This window comes from Pleurodeles waltl, chromosome 6 (assembly GCF_031143425.1).
Source record: "Pleurodeles waltl isolate 20211129_DDA chromosome 6, aPleWal1.hap1.20221129, whole genome shotgun sequence".
In the NCBI taxonomy this organism is placed as follows: Eukaryota; Metazoa; Chordata; class Amphibia; order Caudata; family Salamandridae; genus Pleurodeles; species Pleurodeles waltl.
This window is the reverse complement of record NC_090445.1, coordinates 1,647,076,561-1,647,102,496: the sequence shown is the minus strand read 5'-3', so window position 1 is coordinate 1,647,102,496 and position 25,936 is coordinate 1,647,076,561. Positions and strand designations below refer to the sequence as shown.

At 44.1% G+C, this 25,936-nt stretch overlaps 1 protein-coding gene across 2 annotated transcripts in view; it reads left to right on the top strand.

Moving 5' to 3' along the window:
- Positions 1 to 3,260: 3,260 nt before the first annotated feature.
- Positions 3,261 to 25,936, top strand: part of SARDH (sarcosine dehydrogenase) — a 460,574-nt gene continuing 437,898 nt past the window's right edge. The window contains exons 1-2 of one of the 2 annotated variants that reach the window (XM_069241559.1): positions 3,261 to 3,346; positions 20,957 to 21,278. In XM_069241559.1, coding sequence (XP_069097660.1) covers positions 20,963 to 21,278 — 316 coding nt within the window. In that variant the 5' untranslated portion in view covers positions 3,261 to 3,346; positions 20,957 to 20,962. Of the gene's footprint in view, positions 3,347 to 10,022; positions 10,129 to 20,956; positions 21,279 to 25,936 lie in introns of those variants that run through there. The other variant, XM_069241560.1, reaches the window with a different exon arrangement.

The following is a 25,936-nucleotide window of genomic DNA, read 5'->3' as shown; positions in this document are numbered from 1 at the left end:
CAGGGTCATGATACCGTTGGCGGTCTTGGGACGACCGCCGGGCCGGAGTGCGCAAACTCCAGCCCGGCGGTCATGACCGCCGTGGCGGTCGGAGTGGGGAAGTGGCGGTCGATCGCGGCGGTGACCGCCGCGGCCAGAATGCCATTTTTCTGACCGCCGCCTCTCCGCCGACCGCCAAGGTCAGAATGAGGGCCTTAGTCTCCGCCAGCACCTCCACTGGGTTCCCATTAGACTGTTTCTCCACGGTAGACCAAAACCTTTGCCAGGATGTAATCAAATGTCCACTATGTCCTCCATGACCTCAAACCGATGGGGGGGGAGGCCCTTCATACACTCTCCGCACACACAAGGCAACTGGCCCTGCCACAGCAGCGCCTGTCCCAACTGACCACCTTCAGCCTCCAGCCCAGCTGAGCTTGCTCGTAGGATCCCTGTCTCCTCACCTCAGCATCCCTGGAGCATGCCACTTGTGTCGCCCGGGCAGACCAGGCACTACTACCTCCACCGGTGCGCATCAGCGAGTCCCCGCGTCAATGTCCAACCGCACACAAGTTCTCGCACCGTCTCACTCTTAGGCCTGTGTTTTGGCTCCTAAATGTCGTCCGCCACCTCCAGAATCCGGCGCCACTGCTCCCGCCGCAGGCACAACGAAGGTGTCCAGCGGGCCGCCTCCGTAAGACGGAGTGCAGCCCTGGTGTCGCTCATGCAACTTTTTGTTTTAGGGGTCCCTTGTACCTGCCAGTGTCGACCGCACCAGCGGGCCGCGCCCCGACTTCTGGGCCGCCATCCGGCCGCGTGGCTGCAAGATCTCGGCTCCTAGGCTGCCCGGGGGCCGCCCCAGAACACCGGCACCCGCAGGATCACCTGGCCAGCTGTTATCTGCGCCGGGATCCCCGACGTCCCGGCGCTGCTTTCTCTCGGGCCCCGCTGCCAGTCCGCTCCCCGGGCCCGAGTCTCAGCGCTCCCAGCAGCACTCCTCGGCAGGCGCCTCCGACGGGCCCGTCCGCAGGCCGCGCGGTCCCCAGTTCCTCGTAGGCATTAGGGCATAAGCCTCTCGTATCTCCGCCCGTGCCCCACCGCCACCTGCAAACTTTTTACTGGTCCTGGCAGCTACGGCTCGCCCTCAAGTGAAGGATAATTAATGGATTACGTTCCGGCCGGCGGAGCTCACTCAAAGAGCGGCCATCTCGCTGCTCAGCAGGACACGCCCCCCCAAACGCAAACATAACTTGATTCTAGTAGATGCACGAATATTATAATTACTGATTACATTCTATCTTCGTAGTCTCGCCATTCTGTAAATCAGGTGCCAATGTTTCTAGTTCATTCACTCACAGACTGTGCAGCCCACAATCTCCAATGGCAAGCAATATACTTTTTGGCAACAACCATACCCAAGAGCACCAACTGTCCCACTGTCCACCTCAACCCCATCCCATTCTAGCAATATAGCTAGAAGTGCAATTTAGAGATCTCTCAATAGGGATATACTTATCACCTGTTCTGATATCCTCATGACCTTGGTCCAGAAAGGCTAGCTGATTGGGCACTCCCACACTATATATCAAAGGATACCTTCTGCTGCACTACACCTAAGGCAGGTTGGGTCAGGGCTCATTCCCATTTTTGTAGCCTTGTGTGAATGTAGTTTGCTTTCTGGAATTACTTGAACTGAATGAGAAGTAGTTGGGCTGAGATTGCGGATATTGCCTTTTGTCTTGCCAAGATTTTGGTTTACATCCACTCCTCCAAAAAGCCCAGATTTCATTCCCATTCTTCTTTTTATCATTTAGGCGGGCTGCCTCAAGCATGGAACCCAGTCATTCGGATGACTGCTGACAGCCACGTCTCATGCCACCTTTAGTTTTCTTTGGTTATTTCCTCATGCCATCTCATCATTCTTACAGACCTGAACCTGCACTACAGTGGTATCCTGGGTATTGGGATTATTACTGGGGTCATTTTCTCCAATACATCTGTGGTAAAAAAAATTGAATCCCCAGGGCATCACTTTCTAATCACTCAGTGGGGTCTAATCTGCAAATAATCAGTCATTCACTAGGAGTAATAAGGCCACCAGGTAGTAAAGTTTAATGTCTTCAATCCCTAAATCCCTAGTTTTCCTCTAACTCAGATAATACCAATGCTTTGCCAATAAGGACCATTGAATCACACATGCAAGTTCATAATGACTTGTTGGAAATTGCGGTCCGAGGCTAACAGAGGCAAGGCTGAAACCAAAAGCCATAAGTGTCACGAAGAGAGGCTGCCCATGGTACGGCACAACCATCACTGCATGTAAATTTTGGCCATGATGTTGGAGAGGGACTGATACTTTCTTCAAGAATTAATTTAGTTAATGGTTTGAAAAAGAGTCACTTTCCCATTTGTCACAGAGAATGTCCATCCTAGCACCAAACACAACACCATCATTCCCCACCCAGAACACAACATAGTTCTACTGTGTGACCAGAAACAAATTTGTTTTACAAAACAGATCCTGTGAGAGTTGGTTTGTACTATCTGACTGCTCCAAGACCCCACCTCCATGGGGGATTGTCACCACCATGACTCGTCAATCACCATTTTCCCACAAAGGGCCTTGCCAGACGCTACTTACCATAACTCAAAGTCTAAAATTGACCTCAGTGGTGACACTTCTGTGGGATCATCAGCACAGCTCCAGACTCTTAGCCATCACATGGGTGCTGCTGAACCCCAAAGCGATTTGCCTCTTTCATCAGTTAGTCATGCTAGTTTGTCCTTAATGACAGCTCTTAAGACTCATGACTTGAACATTTCAACTTTATACCATGTAGTGGATCCTATTTAGTTTTATGGGAATCAGGAGATAGCTTAGCGTTCTGGCGTGCAGGCCTGTGCCCCCGTCACCTGGTGACTTTTAACCTACTTAGCCAGCTCTGTTTTAGCACATTTATTTAATTATTTCTTCCACAATGGCTTCTATGTTTATAGTTAGGAAGTTGTTTTGATTTCACGTTATTAGTGCCACTCAATGAAGGCATCACTATCAGCGTCAAAGACAAAAGAGATACGTAGGTATTCACATCATGTACTTTCCCACTTAAGTGTGTCAATAACAAAATGTACCTTTTCAGGGAATTGTTTATTTAATTGCCGCCTCAAGCATGGTTTCATCTCTAGTGTTTGGGAACATACCTGCGTCAGAGTTCCTACAAGATCTGTATAAATACATCTCACACAGACAAGATTATCAGAGGGATTCCTGCCAGATGCCATCAACACTGTCTATGCTACACGTCGTCTTGATGATGACCCGGTCTTTGTGTCACCACGGAGTCTGATCTAGAGACCTCATTCCAAGGTAACGAAGGTTGGGGGGCTCTTCTCATTGACATGGTACTGGCAGATTAGGTTTAACACACCTAGTTCTCTTTAGGTTAGAAATTAGGTTCATCATGCTGGGGTATTAGGGTCTATTTCACATCTCATGTTATTGCAAGATGGAGGGGGTCTTTGTATTCACGACTCTCGTTTTTGCAGTCCTGTTTCTTGCATTGTTCATTATTCTAATCAGTGCAGCCCATGCAATTTACAGAATATTGCAGTTTTGTTAATAAGAGTTATTGAAAACTTCACTGCATCTCCTTCATTGCCTTTGTGTGACTGAGACTTGTTGCTCATGTGAGGTTGTGTCCGTTTAACCATGACTCCCCTGAAATGTCACACTCTTGAGTCCATGCGTAAAGGCTGCCACAAATCATCTTTGACTAATTGGGTTTTCAGTGAGGTAGTGCTTGTGAGCCAGGAGGGTTGGGCCAACAGTTGCGACTTGTTATAGGGTTGGCTTCGTTGCCTCCAAACAAAAGTGCTGTCATCCCTAAAACACCAGTCTTGCCTAGAGCAAGAGCCCAACTACGACAACTGGTAAAACCAGAAGTCCCACCAACTTTGAAAATAAACGTCAACCTGCAAAATAGCCTTGCCACTTTGCCAATGAGACGATTAACCTCATCATAAATAAAAGGATCCTCAAACTTTACAGTGAAAGTAGATGACCCGTTTGAGTGTTGTAGGAAGATGGAGGGATCGGGGAGGGGGATCGTATTACTTTTTGTTTATTTTGAAGGAAAATGCTATATCTATATATATATATATATATATGCAAAAAAACAAAGGAGAACTCTGGGAAGTTCCCAATTTTAGGTGGAGAGCTGGTCTAGTAAGGAGCACCCTGCAACACCAGCGACACTCTAAATTTGCTCACCTCAAATGTCTGCTTATCTAGCAAAGTTTTTTTTTTGCAAAGTTTTTAAGCATAGGATGCACAGTGCTATCCTCGCAGAGTTAGATAGTGACAAAGTCTTTTGTCATTTGTACAGCAAAATCTTTAAGCATAGGATTGACATAGTGTCATCCTCGCCGAGCTGTAAAATGACAAAAGCCATTTACCACTCCAGGCACAGTATTACAGCGTTGGACTGGTCAAATACCGTCCAAGCAAACCTGGAATGAGTAAAGCAACCCCTGACACGTGTTTCGCTCTCATTAGAGCTCTTCAGAGGGGTATAGCTATGTATGTATATTCAAATTGTTCTGTTTTAAAAACCTTGGTTCACAAATAATAATTATGCTATAAAACGTGTTTCTTTTAAACACTACAAAGACATCAATAAGCAGCAATTAAAAATCTATATGGACTTATTTCAATATAAACTGAAGGGACAAACGGGTGTGGCAAAATACCGGATGATGAGTAGTACACACCTAGTTGTGTCCTTGGATAGGGTGACCAGACGTCCCGGATTTCCCTGGACAGTCCCGGTTTTCAAAGGACTGTTGTGGTGTCCTGACGCATTTCTTCGTTTTACATAAATGTCCCGTTTTTGACACAAAGGTCAGGTAAACCTGCAAACGCTTTTGTTAATTTGAAATAAATGTCCCAGTTTTTGGAACAAAGCTCAGGTCATCATGTGAATCAGAAGTGAAAGGCATGCTCTCCTTTCACATGCACCTCTAGAGTCTTAAATACTTCTGCTGCCTGCTCTTGTGTGTGGTGCATGTATATGTATGTGTGTGTATATATATATATATATATATATATATATATATATATATACACCCACACACACAAACTCTTTTATAGGACAGGCCAGATCTAAAAGTGAGACTTAAGGCTTTAGTCCTACTTTTATGTCTCTGCACACTAGACCAGCAGGAAATTTCCGATGTGCGGGCAGTATCCTGCAAATAGTCTGGAATTTCGCACTATGCATGTTACAAAACATTCCCAACATTAAGCCATGTAGCATACCTAGGTGTGGCTCTTAACAAAATTCAATTATAAGTGCACCTGAACAGTGGCAACAATCAGAACAAGAACTGGTGCGGATCGCTGCACTTGTAGTTTTTGCACTTTTCTGTGCAGTCCTCTTCGTACAATTTGTTTAAGCATGTGGCGCACACTCTGAACCAAGCAGAGGCAGTGCACACAATTTTTAAGTTGCATTTTCATACTTTGCAAAAATAAAGTTTAAAGATACATTGTCGGCGGGTTATGAATGTTGTAACGTCAATTGTTGACAGGATTATCACCGACACTGCAGCCCCTTCGCAGTCATGGAAGGATCCTGGGAAGAAGTTGACAAGACCCATGAAACATTTATTCCTGCTAGAGAGGGGGCAGAAGAGCCTAATCTGAAGTATTACCAAAGGCTGGTGGCCCCAAAAGATTCCCGGGGCTGGACATTTCAATTATCTGTGAAGATGTTGGGAACATTACCAGAGCCTTGGAAAGGGCAGTATTTTTTTTTTTTTTTCAGTTTTATATACAGCGCTTCAACACTCAAGGAGGGCATCAGGGCACAGGATTCCCCTGTACTCATACAACTGATACATTTCGTATTTTTTTGACCTGACTGCTGAAAGGAGGGATGGAAGATGATTGGGAGCACGTGCAGAGAGATGCTAAAGGCAGTGTGCATAGGAGGCGGTTCTGACGGGAGTAGGTAGGGCTGCAGTGCGTGGAAGGGTTCTATCAGGCTTCATGAGGCTGAGGTGTATACCAGAGTTTAAAGACCACTTTACAGTGCCAGGGTGGAATGTAGAGGGGTTGGGGTTGGTGTTCTCCAAACGTTCTGACCAATAGTGCAATTCTAAGTACATTAGCTCACCTTGGTAACAGGCACAGCACTTTATTTGTAGGTCTGGGTTTTTACCCAAAAGGCCATTAAGTGGTTAATGGTGCAATTGTAAGCAAATTACACCAGTGATATTGATCAAAAGATGGTGGAATGTAAGGATTACTTGACAGAAGGGTTTAGTATTATTAATATCTCTCCTAACATTTTTTGGGACATTTAGGGCTGGATTTAATTCTTGGCGGACAAGTTACTCCATCACAACGGTGACAGATAGCCCCTTCGCCGAAATATAAATCCCATTATATCCTATGGGATTTATATTTCGGTGGACAGGATATCCATCATCACTATGACCGAGTAACTCGTCTGCCAAAATCTAAATCAGGCACTTGGCGGCATGTGGTGATTTTTAAGCACATTCTTTTATTAGGCTGTGACTACCTGGACACAATAGTAAAGGATGGCACAGCAAGAACAAGGCTGGTCAAAAGCTATACAGTTCGTCCAAACTATTCTCTAGGGGTGTGCAAATTTGCATTTATCTAGGGAAGTTCGTTTGGTGCTTGCAAAAATTGAATTAAACACCAAGGGGCCTGATTTATACTTTTTTAGTGCCGCATTTGCGTCATTTCTTGACGCAAAAGCAGCTCAAACTTACAAAATTCAATTTTATTATGTAAGTTTGCACCTCTTTTGCGTCAAGTTCCCTGTGGCGTGGGCTTTCACCTGGAAGTCTGGATTTTTACAAGCATTTTGTCCTTGCGTGCATTTGTGCTGAGGAAAAGCTATGAGCTTGCAGACAAGGTGCTTGCAGATTACCAGTGAGCGACACTGAGAATAAGGTACACCAGGTATGTATTTGTTTACAAAATGGCTGTGGGATACCAGTGCGCAACACTGATTGTGAGCTGCGTCAAGTATTCACTCATATACAAAATGTTCCCTGGTTACTAGCGCGTTCACACAGAGAAGATGCTAAGGTGGAATGCTCGTGCCAACGAAATGCTAGGGGTTTACCTGTGTATCAGATTATAAAATAAACCTGGTATTCACTCGCACAAAAAATGCTCCTTGGTATGAGAGGCACACATGGAGAATAAGCTGCACAACAGGTGCCCTCATTGTTAGGTTAATCGCACATTATCTTTCTGTCTTTAATTACATGTTTAACATTTCACATTTATAACCATGACATGTCTATAGGTTTTTATAATTAATTATTATTTATGTCCATTTAAAACGTATGCATTACTTTTTCTATCCTTCTCTTCATTACCTTTCCCTGCCCCCCAATTGTTCTTTCTGGTTATATTCCAAGTACAATTTCACATGGCAACCTTGTAATTCTTAGTGAATCTTCTAATGATCATATCTGTAAATAATGTCCCTACCATATTATTGTTTCCCTTACTCTTTCACTGTTATGCGATTTAACTATTTTTAATAAACTCAAATTTATAAAAGAGATATGCACTCAGATACAAATTGTTCATAAGTAACCAGTGCAGAGTTCTGCAGAGAAATCTCAGCACGGCATGCACTTTCATGCAAAGTGCCTGCAGATTACTTGTGTCAACTAGCTCGCAGGAGAGAAACTATAGGAGAGTATAGACATCTGAACAACTGCTGGAAAAAATGAGCCATGGGTAAGCCAATGACTGGTATCCAAGCAAGACTATGCATGTGAAGGAAAACTTTGAACATCCTTCAGCTCTTCTGAATAATAGGGTCAGCGGCTGGACGGTCCATTCTGCCGCTCTGCATTTCCCCCGGTGGGCCGCAGGCTAGGAGCAGATTTGGTTACTGGATGGGCCGCCATGACCCAACCATGGAAGCACCAATGTCCCCGTTCCATCCCCGGCCTCCTGCAATGTGGGCAGGTTCGATCTTTTTACCAGAGCTGATTTTAGCTTCCAGTCTGGCCCTAAAGATCGGGCACATTACCATTAAGCAGAGCAAGCTCATCAAATCCCTAAGGTTGGCATGGAGTCAAACACAGAAGTCTACTCTGAGTTGGGGGATAACAACCACGTTTTTCATCACTGTAAAATCACAAAGGCACTGTAATTAGACCACGTGCACCAGACACTATAATTAGAGTCAAGTTATTAATCTAGGGGGAATTACAGATTGTTGGGCCCAAGTGCAAATCAGGGGATTCTCTAAATGATGTGTGTTTCTGAATGGCTGATGGAATGTAGAAGTGTCAGTCCCATACCAGGCTAAGCCTGTCATTGGCCTGACACTGTCCCAACCCTGCTTCATTTCGGCAGCATCTGAATACCAAATGAAAGACTCTGGACCAGCCCTGTAGGCTTACAGAGATAGACTGAACACTAATTGATGCAAAAGGGGCCGCTCACACCACCGGGTCTTGGTGCCATTGCACCTGCTCCACTATCCATAAATATGCTCCTGAAATGTACTCCCATGAAAGCATGTATCCTATATGCCAGCCTGACTATTGGTAGAATGATTACAGATATCTACAATGGTCTAATGTCAGGTTTTCAGCCAGCCCTGGCTTTTAGCCAACAACACTTTAAATATTGAGATGTTTGAACCCAGACTTAAAGAGTTAAAAACAAAACCGCAAGTCACAACCTGCAAAAAACCTGGTGCTGACTAAAATACACCATGCACTGAAGGTGTTGGTCCTAAGAAGGGGCCAAGATGCCAGCCACGTACCTTAATTTGCAGCTTTGTTGTCCTAAGTATGAAAGCAGGGACCCGATTGGAGTCAGGTTATCTAAAGGGACAACTGAATGCATGGGGTGACCAGATGGCTCCATGTCACTTTTCCAAGACTACAAGTCCTAGGATGTCCTGATAAGTTAAATCAAAACCCACAACTGGAAAATATATGTCCCTGCGACAGGTGTCCCGTTGCTATGGTCAGCCTATAAATACATGTAGCACACTTTGGCCCATATTTAAGAAAAAGTGGCGGATTGGCTGTGATGCTCCACTTTTCTTACACCCCTCCCTTCCGACACCTAACGACACCAAGATTGCACTGTATGTATAATACGGCGCACCGTGGCAGTCATTAGCACAATAGTGTCAATAATTTGTATGCTATTGTCGCACTTTGCTACACTAGCATCAAAAAGTTTGACGCAAGTGCAGCAAAGTGCAAGGAGGCCCATAGGTTACTATGGGACCGTCATTTAAATTTTAACGTATGCTATGAGCAGAGGTTAAAAAATTACGCAACAAATGGCACAGTAAAATCTTTTAAATTTCACTGTGCCATTTTTTGCGAGCCTCCTAATGCCGGAATACCCCCCTGTATACATTATGCCTAACGCAGGCATAATGTGGCACAAGGGGTAACAAAGTGGTACAATGCATGCATTGCACCACTGTGTAAATATGGCACAGCAGAAACGCCACTTTAGCATCACCTTAGCGACAAAAATGCCACTGTGGCATTGCTAAGGTGGCCCTAGGGGCTCTTACATATGTCCCTTTATATTTAGAGGACTAATGAAGTATGAAAGCATGCTTTTGTGTTGTTGTGAGTGGTTCTTATACTTTTTTTTATTCAGTACTCTACCCATGTAGGTTAACGTATGGCTAGAACTACTAAGTAACACCACGTTACGCGTGATAGATTTAGCAGACCAGACGTCTTCCCTAATGGCACATTGAGAGCTGGGATTTCTAATCAAAACTACAAATCCCAGAATGCAAAGTGCTATTGACTCCAATGCTTGAAGTTAATACATGACATAGGTCCACCGGGTAATAATAATGTTTTCCCACAGAATTAAAGCCCATTAATCTGCCGTTGTAAGGAAGTTTGTGCGCCAAGCAGCACACACAGAGTTATACTGACAACTCTGGGAACAGCTGCAGCTGGCCAGCAGTCCCCCGGCTTCCATGTGCCTGCTGCAGGCCCCGCCCACCATGTGTGAGTATATCCTCTGACTCTCGGTACTGGAGTCCAGGCCGTGGAGCTGAAGGAGCAGACGACCCAGCCATGATACTGCATGGACAGGTAAAGCACCGGGCACTGCGCCCCGAGGCAGCCTCGTGGCGCCCGGCAGCGCGCGGCGGTGGAGGAGGGGAGCGCCAGGCTGGATTGTTTACTAGCGGCTGGGAGAGCTTGTGCGCTTCCGAAAAGGAACTGCTCCATTCCAAATTCTATTTTTGGATTCATTATGGGGTGCATAGTCGCTTCCAATGGGGCGAAGAGTGGAAGACGGCCATAAAAGTTATGGCAGGGAACTATTTTCTTTAGACTTTTTTTTTTTATAGCACCAGCATAGATCTTTATGGACGCTTCGTGGCACTTTGGTGTACTGTGCACTGCAGAAATACATGTACGTCATCAGAATACAGAAAACACAAGATGGTCCAGTTTGTATGACATCAGGTGTGAATGTTTTTTTATACCCTATATTCTCCCAAATTACATTCTGGTAAACGTAGTGGCTCATTTTTGTTTGACAGTAGTACAGCTTTGCATTGTCGTGGTTTTCGTAAATGTATGGGCTTCATGTCCCAGCATGCTAACAGCGTTTGGCTTCAAAGCATGCTCTGTCTCACGATGTCACATTTGACAAGGATCTGTTGGGAGCTGTATTCATGCACCACCGGCAGCAGTTAAAGATGGTCTCCGACTGCTTCAGGAAGTGGGGACACGTTTCTTCTTCTCGGCTGAACGCCCATGTTGAACACCGCTATGTTTAGACTTCTTGGGAGCCTTTTCTCTCTAGCTGTCAGTGTGGCTTAAGGGGCAGAGCAGCCGACTTTGGGGCTGGGGAGCCGGGTTCGAGTCTCAGCGTCGGCTCAACAGCCTTTGATTCTGGGCAAATTACGTAATCTCCAGATGCCTATCAAAAAACTGAATGTGTCCTTGTGTAAGGTAACTGGTGCTCGTGTAAAACTCTCCCATACCTTCCGGTCGAGTTTGAAAAACTGCAAAGTAAATGATGCTGAGTCGGGCATGTCTATGACCCAGTGTCTTCAGCCAGGTATGTCTATAGATCCACAGCTAAGCATGTTCTGACCTATGGGACCCTACCTTACACAGGTAGGTGAAACTAGAAGTCCTAGCATGTTTATGCTATTGACTGGGTGAAAATCATTATGTAATGACAGGGGGCCGTAGAGGGATCCTGCGAAGAGGTAGGGACACATTTACCAAGAAGCCATGCAATGTGGCAACAAAAGTTGCTGTGTTGTGTGAAAGGGAGAAAATAGTCAGTGCCATATCATATAGGCCTTGGTTTTCCACCCTGCGCTAACACACTTTAGGGTGCCTCGCACAATGCCCAGACCCTTGCACCATATTGCAAGTGTGTGTGAGATGAGTAGCATTATTTTTCACTGGAAGGCCACCCTTCCAGTACAAAATACTATGCTAAGTCATAGTTTTAAACTTTCAAACTTGTGCATGTGTGCTGTATAGCAAAGCCCTGTCAGCCATTTTTAGTGGATAGGGATTTTGTGTCAAAAACTATAGATGTTTGCATGGGAACATCTACACAGCGCAAGGGACTCCGCTTAATGCACAGTAGGGTAATGGATTACTTTGCATTACTTTAGGGCTATTATCCACAGCAAAACATAATTTTCAGTCAATTGTGTATAGACTAAAAGGGCAGGAAGAATCCCATCTCTCATGATTTCTAGGTAAGTTCTGGTAGTGATGACGTCAGATAAGAATTTCCAAGTCTTGTCAGAGAATCGTCACCCTTGCATAAAAGAGAATTTGTCCCTAAAGTCTGAAATAAACATTATGTAATTTTTGGAGTGTGATGAAGCCCTGAGGCATAATGTGACTGAGAAAGATCTCTAAGCAGTGCACATCCTGACAATGCTAGGCCATTGTCTCATAAGCACATTCAACTTGTGCAACATCCAGCATCGTGACTGCTCATTAGAGCCAAAAGGTTTCACGTTGGCAGTGCTTTATTGGTAAAATATAAGTGATGGTGCCCAAAGTGCTGTTCAGACCCCTGCGGCAAGCGCTATAAAATGTCAACTGCTGAATACGGGCATGCATAGTCCTGGATCTACTTCAGGTCTCTTTAATTTGCCACCACAAATTTCCTGCTCTGTTATCTTACTCTTACCGGTTTCTGCTTTCTCCCTTGCTGACGGTTTTTCTTTGTCTTCCCCCGTCTTTCTGCCTAATGTGTTTTTCCCTCTCTTACTCTGGAGAAATGTCTGATGAGGAACAATAAGTGCCGGTCCTCCAAAATAAGTGCCAGTGGCCCCCACCGGCATCAACCGGCGCAAATTAAGCACTGCACATTGGTTCATTACGAAAAAAGCTTACACTGGCTGCAAGTCTCTGAGTTAATAAAAATATATTTTCTGCCTGGCACACTTCTCATATTGGTATGAAATCCCAACAGTCATGTTAACAATCAGTGAGATGTGGACCAGCAGCTAGGGCTGCTGACTTACCCAACCTCTGCTTAACCTCCTGTTACTCTGGACAAATGATTTAACCCCCATCCTCCCAACACCTGTCTGTTGTACAGCACTCTAATGCCTTCAGCTCTAGATCATGCGGTAAAAGCTGAAAAAAGCCCAACTCTACTTTCGTACTCCCACCGCTAACTTAGCCCAGCAACCGTCAAAAAGTTTCAGCAAGGTGGCAGAGCTCCCAACCATGTGATCAAAAAGGTCACTGACTGACTAAATTAGCTTCAAGAAAAGCTTTAAAACACCCTTGTTTGGAGAAACATTTCACTGTTTTATGGTTTTATCCTACCACCCAGGAACAAGACAGTGAGCCCAATGTAATTTACACAGAATGCACTTAAATACAATCCAGGTGATAGTATCAAATCTACATCTTCTGTGGACAGGGGCGATACTCTCGTCCATGCCCAAAGTGTGAAAGAATAAATATGTACAGCATTGATGGATTTCTCAGACATGAAGACGCTCCACCTTGTCTGCAATCGTGAGGCAAAGAACCATAAAGGGCTATCGAGTGCTTGACTTTGTGGCGTGTTAATCTAGTAAAACTGGTATTTCAGACTACGCAGAGCAAAGGTTCTGGAGGGCTGCGTCACATCTGCAGCACATCGAACTCCATCTTGATTAGAGAAGAATAACAGTACCTTTTGGAACTGGAACATCAGTGCCTTTAGTGAGCTTTGAGCATCTTCCTGCTGCTCATCCTGAGTCCTATTAAACTGTAGTGGGAGTTGGTCTCAACCCTAATTTTGTAGCCTTTACGCTATGGTGATAAATACTCCTTCGAGAACCTGTAGATGGTCTGTGTAAGGGATTGCATTTCTCATGAATTCTCATCTGTTAGGTAAAAGATTTAGTTAACTGGAGTTCTGTGGAGATTAGTGTTTTATGGGTGGAAGTGGAAATGAGTGTGGGTGGGTCATTTATAAAGTTGTAGTGATGGGAAACACACAGAGTATCTGTTCATGTACTTATCCTGATGCTGCAGCAGTGCCCAATAACAGAATAGCTTTTATGTTAGCAAGCGCAGGACCTCTTAAGACTGACACTTGGAAAGATCAGCTTTGTGTTGCCTTTTCAGAGTGATGGGAGAGGAGTTCCTGCAACTTTCTCTTGTTGATGATTGTAGGGTCTTCATGGTACAGGTATTGAAATTGTAACCCCATTTGGAGATCTATTTTCATTTCCCTCATTGGTGCTGACATTTCCACTATTCATTTTGGGTGTTTGTGACATTTCTGCCAGAGGTACTCCTCCCCTTGCCTCCCCCCCCCCACCTCCCCCCCTCCCCGAAATGGCTGTGGTGATGCCTCTACCACCATGGCAGAGAATTGAAGATGCTGCAGAATCTCCATTGCCTGTGTGTTAAAGGGTGCAGCATTGACTGCCATAATTTACAACTGATCACTTGGATAGGTCTAAATTTGCTTATTGATCTTTCCCCTACAAATTCTTGTAGACGGAGAAGAACACAATAGGCTTGTATCGCGGGCCCATTTGAATGTGCTCTGGGAGAACTGTGATGATGCTTAGGATCTCACACATCTGTTCTGTCAGACACGTGATGATTCTTTTTGTACTCTGTCTCTTTTCTTTTGCCCCAATCCCTCACCCCACAGCTGATCAGTGCTTAATTTATGAAATAAGTGCTGGGGCCCAAAGTTTTGATCTGAAATTAACGTACGGCACAATAGTGTGTCGGCGTTCGGAATACCAAGGCTGCGTAGTCTTGCTTTCACCTCATACCTCTTTAATCCATTAGCTTTTCCCTGCCCTTTTATCTCACTCTCGTAGGTTCCTGCTTTCTCACTTTGTCACACGTTTTACATCTTCCTCTTCATTCTTCTTCTGCCTTGTGTGTCTTTCACTTTCTTGCTCTAGGTATCTGATGAGGAAAAATAAGTGCCGCTCCCCGAAACTGAGCGCTGATTGGCCCCACCTGCAACCACCAGCTCAAATTAAGCACTGGTTCTTGTTCTTAGTCCTCCTGAAGCAAAAGTTGCAACAGGCCAAACCAAAAGAAGATGCTGGACATCCAAAGTTTGTATTTGTAGTACAAGGACCCTGCTGCTAGAAGCCTCAGGAGCTGTAGGAATGAAAATTTGTCTTTTCAGTGCTGAGCATCTTTACATGGAAATGTCAAAAATAGATTGCTGCACATAAGCACAAAGGGGCCCACTAATATGTAGACATGCACTGTATAAATAAAAGCACATTATAACCACTCTTTCGGCTACCGAGGCATCAAGAGGGAAAATTACACTTCGTGGGTCGGTGACCTGGGCAGAAACGGGTGTCTCAATAAGGGAGTGGGTGAAAATGAAGCTCCCAGCAGAAGTCTCTGGTTAGACCTGCCTCTCGCCTAGGTTTGTGTTACATCAATACCATATACAGCTATAGACCCTTTTGATGTGGAAGAGGAGGGTGCTTCTAAACACATTGAAGTCCTCTCAGTTTTTTTTTTCTAGCGTAGCCCAACTCTGGGTTGAGGGTAAGTATAAGTTAGAAGAGGAGGGTGTAGATCTGCCTTGGTGAATGGAGACCATTGCCTACCTAAGGCACACCATCCCATCACCAACACAGATAATGAGCATCCTGGACTCTGAGTGTGGCTGAGCATACAGAATATTGCTGCAAATAAAATACAGAGCTCCAGGGTAAATAAAGCATCCTTCAACGTGGTACCTTTGTGCATGCATCTTGCTTAGAAGAATAGAAACTTCAAACATATTACATGATGCAAACCATCTATGTTCCCTGGAATTCACGAAGTCTCTTGTTGCTACCATCTCTGATGCCAACATTGGTCAAACGTATATGGTTCTATATGGTTAACCATGGTAACTTATAGACCAAGCATCCTTGCCGTGGTTTCCCCTAACCTTTTGCCCTCTGACCTCCTGTTTTTCTGACTCATTATTACTGGCTTTTAGGATTCTGTTCACTTTACCGCTGATGACCAGTGCTAAAGTGCAGGTGCTCTGTACTCTAAAACGTGCTATCCTTGACTTATCCACAACTGGCATATTTAATTTACTTGTAAGTCCCCAGTAAAGTGCATTATATGTGCCCAGGGCTTGTCAATTAAATGCTACTAGTGGGCTGTAGCACTGATTGTGCAACCCACTACAGTAGCCTTCAAACATATCTCAGGCCTGCTACTGCAGAGCCTGTGTGTGCAGTTTTAAACTGACTGCCATTTTCAACCTGGCAAGTGTACACTCGTGCTAGGCCCCAAACCTTCATTTTTCACCTAAGGTAGGCAGGGTGCAGTGTACTTAAAAAGTTAGAGATATACCTTTAGTTTATCATCTTCAGGATGTGAAAACTCTTAAATTCATTTCCCATTGCTGCACGGCCCATCTCTCCCATAGGTTAACATTGGGGTTCTTTTAAAACATCTTTTAAGTGTAATTTCCAATTGGGAGCATATAGAAATATGGAGTTAAGTGTCTCTTGACTTGCAATTTAAAATCACAACCCATGGTGAAGGTGTATTTTAAATTGTAAGTCTGAAAACATCCCTTATAGAAAGTTGTCATTTTCTTACTTTTACTGTTCTGTGCCTTAGCCTGTCTCCGAATACACGGCAGGACTGGTCTGGGTGACAGCTACACTTTTTGAATTCCCTTTAGCCAGCCACAAACACAGGACACTCTGCAGCGCCTGCATACTGATGGGTCTTCCTGGACAGAAGAAGGTTAGATTCACACTTAAACTTCTATAAGTGGTGTCCTCTCTCCACACAAAGGACTAATTACTCCCTACAGGTAGCCTGGCAGATAGGGCTAGCATGAAATGGAGCCTTGTGCACTTCAGAGAACTCTTTTGAAGTCTCCCCTACATCAAAGGCCTTTTTAGGTATAAGTATTGGGCCCTAAACCCCACCAAACTAGTACACGTTGGGGTCCTGAGGAGACTCTGCAACTATGAGGAACTGCCCTGCCAGGAGGGACTGCCACTTTGCCAATTGCTTTGCTGTGTTGGCCTGCTGATTGCTTTACTGCCAGGAGGGACTGCCACTTTGCATCTTGCTGTGCTGTGTTGCGTGCTACCTCTGTAGTGAGGGATAACTGAAGGTGCCCTCTATAACCTCTGACTACCAAGAACTCTGAGGGCTTGTCAAACTTGCCTCTTGTTTAGAAAGCTCAGGGCCACAAAAGATTTCATCGGTGCACCACTGCCCTGGGACTCTGCCCTTTTTGAGCCCCGCAGCAGTGTGCTTTAATGAGGACCTGAGCTTCTGATCTCCCTGTGGACTGTAGGGCAGTGCATGATTTGTGCACCTGGCACATTCAATGTGCTTCCTAGCTGATTTCCCCTCAGCATGTGTTGAAGCATTTCTGCCTTCGCTGGCTTCTGTAAAACCCTGGCTTTGAAATCTGAGTGTTGCCTAGAAACCCCAAAGCCTCCGTGAAGCCGACTGTGGGTGGGGCCCAGCCACCGAATGGGAAACTTCCTGCTCAAGCCATGTCCAAGCCACTTGAGGGTAAGACCCCCAGCGACATATTCGGATCAGCTCCAGGGTCAAGTACTACTCCCCATGATGGCCCAACACCAACAAAGTACGGTGTTGAGAGGAGCAGTGTGGTCTGCTCAGCCCCAGAGTGGGCGTACCGCTAGCGAAGCCGCGCCCAGGCCCTAGGCTGTTGTTTTGCTGCTTTGTTGCCCTGCGCTGGTCTCCCTGGTACTAAGGGACTGTACCCGTACGGACAGAAGGAGTTTGTCACTGTAGATTTTCCTTTCTTTGGGTCCAAGGACCGCACCTGAAACAATTTTGTGTGGTTCCCCCCCCCGACAGATGATACATTACCATAATTCCCTAAGCGGGAGCGTCCACATCTTAAGCACTGGGATTCCCACTAAGTCTGAGCTTAACGCTGAAACACTGATTGAATTCTTATCACATTGGTCTGATATTAAACAAATAAAGACTATTGTCTTCACTGGTGTGGAGTCTTGTTTGTAGTGTCCTTTCTTTGCGTTACTGTAATTGTGGTGTACAAATTCTTTACACATTGCCTTTTAATTTAAGCCTGACTGCTCTGTGCTAAGCTAACAGAGAGTGAGAACAGGTTAATTTAGGTTGTGTATCTGACTTACCCTGAGTAGGATTGTGGTCCCTACTTGGACAGGGTGCATACCCTTGCCAACTAGAGACCGAATTTCTAACAGTACCCACGGTAAACTGTGACCAAAAAGTAATACATTTTACATCTGAAGATGCATTTATACCACAGTGAATAAGGTGGGAGAGGATTTGCATCTTATTTCATGCAAACGTGAGTCATCCAGAAGTTGTACAAAATAATCGGCTGTATTACACACATTCTTTGTGCCCTGCAAAGTGTATTCACACCATGTGCCCATAAGGTCAATGGAGCATCCCTCCAGTTGCTTTCATGATTATCAAAGCTCATTCGCCGCACGTCCTGGGAACTCATGGGAAAGCATGGGTAATATCATTGAGTGAGAGGACAAGTCAAGGTATCATGGGCTGGAAAGCTGCTTCCTCCACATAGCAAGCCTCTTGCCCTGTGAACCTAAGATTTTGGGGCAAGGCAGGAGGGCTCCTTTCATCGCTACTTTATGACCTGCAAAGATCCCTGGGGTCAGACAGAGCGGAGGCAAAAGCCAGGCAAGGCGGAGCTAAATCAAAGGCAGCTTGCAGGTAAGATCCATGGCACTCCCTTAGGAAAGGGAGGGGAGAAGACATAATTGGTAGAGATTCATACATCACCGATTTTGCTCTCCAGAATAGAGGTGCCATTAGGCCTTTGTCAAGTGTACAGCGGTGTTATGATTGTGAAGTGTGTTGAATTGTGCCAAAATACATGTGCTCACCTACGACAACGGAAGCCAAAAGCAAGCCCTCCTATTAGGATAGAGGGATGGGTATGAAGGAAGACCCCTCTCTAACCTCCTGCTTTGTGTTGCTTTTCTCTTTCCTGGGTCAGTGAGCTAGGAGGCCCATGAAGATTATAGACCTGTGGAAGAAAGGAGCTGGACTCTTGCCACCTGAACTGTTTACCGTCCCATCAGGAACCCCTTGGGAACCTGGGGTGGACGAAGGGATGCTTTTCAGTAATTGTGTAAAAGTCTGAAATAACATCTTTTACACTTATTTGGGTATCTATGCCTCTTTGGCAATTATCCTGTTGTCCACATATAGCTAATGAGAGAAAACATACTGTAAGTCTGGCAGACTTAAGCAAGGATTGTAAATCTATATCCTTGGACTGACTGAAAGAAAAAGTTCATGTCAAAACAGAAGCTTTTTGAGACAGCAGCAATTGGACTTCAGTATGATATAGGATAACTGAAAATAAAATAAAAACACATTTAGATCTACAGGAGCTGTCCCATGCTATTTAATACATATAATTGCTAAGGGACGTCACTTCTCCAGGTTTTGCAGTCCTTGACTTTCTTTCAACAAATCGCTTTATGTCCCTGCCAAGTTCTCCAAGTCCATGTGTGCCTACCAATTCTGTCCATTTTTTTCCTTTACATTCTGGACATGTAGTCCTAGTTTTATAATGGGATAAACAAGGTTGCATGTCCCAGGATACAAATAAATATCCTGGATTGCAGCCGCTATTTATGCATGGACATTGGGAACTTGACAGGGCTTGGACTTTACTTAGATTGATTCATTTGCAGTGAGCCTATGATGCCTCTCCCAGATTGCAATCCCTGGAAAACCTACATAGAAATAAAGTGCATCTTAACTAGGTTTAAAGAAAAGGCTTCTGTACTAGTGGAACCTAACAGATAAAATAATTGTAACACCTGGGGGTAGGGTAAGAGTGAAGATTGCTGCATTCAAGGTGGAGACACAAGAGCATTTCAAAAGGGACTACCAAAATATTCCACTTTGTTTTAACCTCCTTTGAAATGGAAAGATAGTGGGGAAGAGTACAAGACAACCTGAACCATGGCTGAAACTAATCCGAAGAAAGATTTAGAAAAAGTGGGGCCAAAATGTAACGGAGTAAAAGATAAAAGGTATCATCATAGTCATAAAAGTTAAATATTTAGTTAATATTACACACCACGTACTTTCAGACCCAATTCTCTGAAAAGGGAGGAAGAAACTGTTTACAGAACTGCATTTCCTAGGATCTCAAAAGCAAATAATGAACACGCCTCTGTTCCACAGAAGAATCTTGGATCCCTTCCTGAAGCTAATGTACTATGCACTGTGTGTTCTTTTCATGCTTTCGCCAGCTCGCTAAGGGCCTGATTACAATCTTGGAGGATGCGGTTACTCCTTCACAAATGTGCCAGATATCCCGTCTGTTGTATTACGATTCCATTATATCCTACGGAAATCCTAATCCGGTGAACGGAATATCAGTCACCTTTGTGACTGAATATTCCATCTGCCAAGATTGTAATTAGGCCCTAAGTTGTATCCATCCATGACAAGGTGGACACAAAGTAATGCAGTTAATGAGGTGAGTGTCTACTTGAATTAATATGTAATCAAAGCATGTTGAGCTGCAATTGACAATGATCAACTAGATCATGGATTAGTGGGGCACAGGGTTTACCATGGATAGATTTTGTCTTATTTGCTTCTCAAAAAGAATCAGTACTTGCTTTCTTTCAGTCACGGTGAACTGACTGATCAGTTGCTGCTTTTGGGGCTGAATGGACAGGGGATCCTCAGCTCATTCATCCCACCCAGGAGTCCAAGCGAGTCCTTGCAGATGCACCTAAAAACAAGCTCCACTGAAAACCATAGTCTGAAGATTTTCTTCGTACAAAGTCATTGTGAATTTCTGGAACTGCTGGCTGGAGTTAATTCTGTCCTAGAGATTGTGAATCTTGTACTGTTTTCTACAATTTTAACTCCCTATGAAACATGTGACAGAAGTAAGTTTATGCAGTTTCATACGGGCATATTTACATCATTTTGCATTAGAGAAGTAATGTATGGCGCCCCTAAAGATGTCAGTGTGTTGCCATCTGTAGTGAAAATTTGAAACAGTTGAAGATTTATTATTTTGCTGTTGGCGCACCCTAAATAAACAACAAAAAGTTCAAAAGTAACATGAGGGGAACAGAGGAGGAAAGTGTAGTAAACAAAACATATTATGTTACATCTCTGCAGCCTAAAGGAAAAACATTTTTTCCCTGAAATAACTTTTTTCAAACTGCAACTATTCGGTGAAATTGACTGACAGCTTATGTAGGTAGTTCTTTTTTTTGTTTTTTGATGTAAACATGCTTGATTATTATGTAAAAAATGAATGTTACTGCATAACTTGTTGGCTATTTTTATGTATCCTCTGTAAAATTCAAAGTGGATCAGTATGTTTTTTTCACATGGTATGATTTCTATTGAATATTCTTATTTCACATTCCTTTTGTTATCCCAGGTCATCATGTCCCCTCTGAGATGGGCTTTTTTAAAAGCTGTTTCCTGTAGGACACCTGCAATAAGGCGGAATGTCAGATACTCCAGTACTAGTGTGAGCCAGACATCTGAGAAGAGCGTCCCATACACCAAAACCCTAAAAGAAGAAAGCACTGAAGCCAAGGGACCAACCAAAGGGCTCCCCAAATCTGCAGAGGTGGTCGTGGTTGGCGGGGGGAGTCTAGGATGTCAAACCACCTACCATCTAGCCAAGCTTGGAGTCAAGAACGTGGTCCTACTGGAAAGGGACCGTCTAACATCAGGGACCACTTGGCACACAGCAGGTACGTAGGGGCATGGGAGGGCATCTTTTGTAGAAGAAGCTTAGAGGCCACAATGGTCTTACCATCAAAGGGTGTTAATTTTTAGTGTAGGGAAGACCCTAGAGAATTAGCTGTGATCAAGTAGTGGCTTAACCAGCCGCGGCCTGTCCTTTAGGGCAGAGGGGTCGTATACCTCCACCTTTTGTCCCTCACGAAGAGTGCCTGAGCAAAGATCAGCCTGACAGACACTCTTCATGTTCAGCTCAGGCAGCCAGGAGCAAGACATGTGTGATTTGCTCAGACTCCTGGCTGCCTGAGCTGAACTTTACTGGTCTGAAGAGGTCACAGCTCCTATGGGCGTGACCTCCTCGGCTTAACAAAGGTGCCTTGAGGCCCTCCCCCTTGGTGACAAGGGAAAGCGTCACTCATTGACTCCGACCTGGGCGCTTCAGGTTTAAGCCCTGTAGCTCCCTGGGCGAGTGCCAATTAGCGACACCTCGTCACTGAGTGGGGTGGGGTCAGGAGTCTCACTGAAGCCATCCCACTTTGTGACAAAGTTGGGACTGCAGCCTTCCTTCATTGGTTGACCTAAGGTCAGCCAGAGAGGGAAGGCAGCAGTCCCAACCTTCCTGGGACCTCTGAGCTGAAGGTGTGTGTGTGTGTGTGTGTGTTTTTTAAATGAATGTTTGGTGCATACGTGTATGCTTGAATGTTGATGAGTGTTGTGAATTGATGTGCATGTGAATGAATGCTTCTTGACCACCCCCCCTTCCTAAAATTACCAGCCGCCACCCTTTAACCATCGCCAGAGTTGTACAAGTCAAATGGGGAAATTCCACACCAGCAGATGATATTGACATTTTCGTTTTCACAAGCTTGTTTTCTCTCCAAACAGAGCATACTGAGAACCCCTGCATTTGGAGAAGTAGCTAAATGCGACAACTTTGGCATGTTGCATGTTATTTATGATTGCATTAATTTGTTCAAGTTGCAAATTTAGTACTGCAGCTTGTGTAATCTTGCATTAATTTCCTTTCTTTACTTTTTTGGAGTATTGCTTCTTATATTGCTCATGCTTGCTGAATGCTAGGACTTTGTGTAGAAACCTGATGGCTTTGAGGGAAAACGGCCATTGTCACTCAGGGTTTTGTGGGAAACTAGATACCGTAACTCGGGGTTTTGTGGAAAACCAGGTATCCTCACTCAGGGTTTTGAAACAACTGGGACATAACATGACTCTTTTGAATGCCTCCAGAGGTAAATTATGACAAATTTGAGAATAGATGAATCTTAAATAAACATATCTGATATTGTGGAAGCATTAATTTAGATATACTATTGTGTATAACCACTTGACCAGTCATGCATATTTTCATGTGTTTGTGATACATTCCTCCTGTGAAGGTAGCAGTTTGGTGACCGAATGTGGTACTGTAATCTAGGGAATAATCCTGAGAGATAGAGGGCCTGATTGTGACTTTGGTAGAGGGGATTACTTCGTCACAAACGTGATGAATATCCAGTCTGCCGTATTACAAGTTTCATAGGATATAATGGAACTTGTAATGTGGCGAGCAGGATATCTGTCACATTTGTGACAGATTAATTCCCTCTGCCAAGGCCCATAGTGTGTTTCTGTAAGGCATCACTTTGTCATAATTTAAAATCTAAAGAGACCCAGAGGTCAGTTGCCAACACTAAAGCTTACGTGGGAAGAAAACAATATCCTAGGGACATTTGGAAACCAGCTGAAGCAACTGTTTGTAGTAAATGTTTATTCAAGTAAAAAAAGTAGGTTATTTCACCTTGACAGTACTTCAGTGATAAGTAAAAACATTTGGTAGGCGGAGCTCGAAATTATAGGTCTAATAAATAACATAGAGCAGAACAGCCACAGTTCCTTTCTAGGTTCATAAATAACCCATGGACATCCACGGTTCATGCATGGCCAACCATAAGTGTTGGTTTCACTCTGGCATTGACTGCACATTTGATTGTGATAAGAGTCCTGTAGCTCACCAGTGAGGCAATGAGTGAGACATTCTGGGGCTTCTAGACAATGATTGCCTTCTGCAAATGCCCTCCTGAGGTGTGCCTCAAACTGGCACGGTACAGGTAGTGTATGCTGAAGGGTGAAGTACAGACAGGAAACTACCAAGGTAGGTATGCAAGATGCTCAAAAAGAAAGGCGCTAGAGTGCCAAGATATGCATGCTCAGTCATGTGTCTCTACGCAACAACAGCTAGGAATCGCGTTGCCATATATTAAGTAGTACACAGGAATAATGCTCCATGTTAGTGGTGCAGACGAGTAATGCTTGCAACATTGTTACTTAAGTGGGTTACAAACAAACCAATTGTACTCTCATAAAATGATACAATTGTAGCAGCTTTGAGAATGACGGCTTTAGTGCTTGCGTATGAAGGACTCCATAACCTGAAGCAATGCTGACACACTAAACGGATTACTGTGCTTAATTTGTGTTTAAAAAAAAAAAAAAAAAGGAAGGTACCAAACATTTTCCTTATTTGGCCATGGCCAACTTCTAGCATTGTTTCTGCCCATGTCTAGCACACGTGCCCTCTTGCTGAGTGCTTGCATGGACATTCCCAAAGTCAGTTTGCAGTGATTGATCTCCCATTCCTCAAGCGGGACTTGATGGTGAAATGCAACGAGTGGAGAATGTGTGCCAGCATTCACCTAGTCACTAACCATGTAAAATACATAAATGGTTGCTTTAGGCATTTCCAAATTTCAGGTAATCATTTGGCTAAATAAATCCACAACATTTTATTGATTTGGCATATTAGCATTCCTCATTCAGAGATCAATGATGACATAATTGAAACATATCATCTATAAAAGCCAGTAATGATTTCTACTGAAGAGGACACATAGATTTGATTTAATAGTTATAAAGCACACAACTGCCCGAGGGCATCTCGGCGCTACCACCAGAGAAACTGAGTGACCAGCTGGAAAAGGAAAACCTATGCCTAAGAATTCATAGTGGTAAAGTGAAAAGCCAAGTTTTCAACTGCTTCCTGAATAGCGGACAGTGAGGCTGGTCCCTGAGTTGATCTGGCATCTGATTCCACAGCCTGCAGGCTGTGAAAGAGAAACTTCTACCTCCCCATGATGCTCTTTGAATATTTGGAATGGAAAGCTTCTTGGCCATTGCAGACCTGAGTTTAGCTTGCGGGGTATACCAATAAATCCGCTCAGTTAATGTGCAGGGACCCTTAGAGAAGAGGAGTTTATGTGTTATGCACAGAGATTTAAAAGACAATCTTTTTTTTATTTTTATTGGTGGTTAGTGAAGATTACGTCATGCTGAAGAGACTGAGTTGTATATTTTAAGGTGTAGTAGGGTACGTATTGCTGCATTTTGCAACCTCTGAAGCTTGTCCAAAATCCTTCTTTGAGCGCCTGCGTACAACGCGTTGCAATGGTCTAACTTAGAGTGAATTAGGGATGTAACCACTATGTTCTGCATCTTTTGCAGAATAAATGGAAGGATTTTTTTGACCAATTATATAATAAAAAAGCAAGAAGATGTCAGGTGGTTTGCTTGTTCAGAAAAAGGAAGACCAGGGTCAAAGAACACCCCCAGATTTTGCATCTTCGTCACCGGAATAGAGGAGAATCAAGTGACTGCGGCCACCAGTTGGATGACCAAATAACATTATTTCATTCTTATCCAAGTTTATTCAGACAATCTGAACTCATCCAGGCTACAATGACTAGCATGCAGTTCCTGAAGTGGAACAATTTCTGCATCATCTGCATAAGTGATAGATTTAAAGCCAAAAGATCTGATCAAGCCCAGTAGAGGGGTCAGGTAAATGTTAAACAATGTGGGGCTCAGGGATGATCCCTGAGGGACAGCACCGGGTAAGCGGAAAGATTTAGATGTAAAGCCCCCCCATTGACACTGTTTGCACCCTATCTTCAAGAAAAGAACCAAGCCGATCCAGAGCCACACCACTGATACCAATCTCCGCCAGCCTACCTTATTATGTTAGATGGTTTGCAGCGTTGAAATAGGGGGATGCAGCCTCTGTCTGCTCCTTTAAGCTATGGATATCCTAACACTTCATTATCAATACTGTAAGTGGAGTAGGGATACATAAAATATATGGTAGCGATTTCCAAGGGTGCCCGATCTTAAACCTTGAAACAAGAATATAGAAATAGGTATTCACCTAAGAAACACTTAAATTATGTAATATTTTACTAACAAACAAACAAAAGTGAAAAAAGACCCTAGCATATCACTTAGTCTTTTTGCTCCAAAGGCTGTTTGTTACCTTTTATCGGCGCTTATTAGTGCTGCTTCAACTGAGGCCGATCATCCGTAATAGATTCTGTTTACTGTGCTTTGGCGTGCTCCCTCAATTAACAAGCATTTGCAAGGCAGTGGGTCTCACATTTGCTCAAGTTAGAGCTATTTGCTTTGTAAATTCCTAACTGGACTTTTCTTACCACATAAACTGAAAATTAAAAGTAAAATAGTCAAAGATATTGGCAAATGCTCAATTATCCATGTAACAGGGTCAATGGCCAAGGTGATAACAAAACTGCCCGAAGGAGGGACAAACGTAAAGCATTCACCAATCATAACAAAGGATTTCTGAATGGCAATCCCATGAACGAGTGACATTGATGGGTGTGCGGCG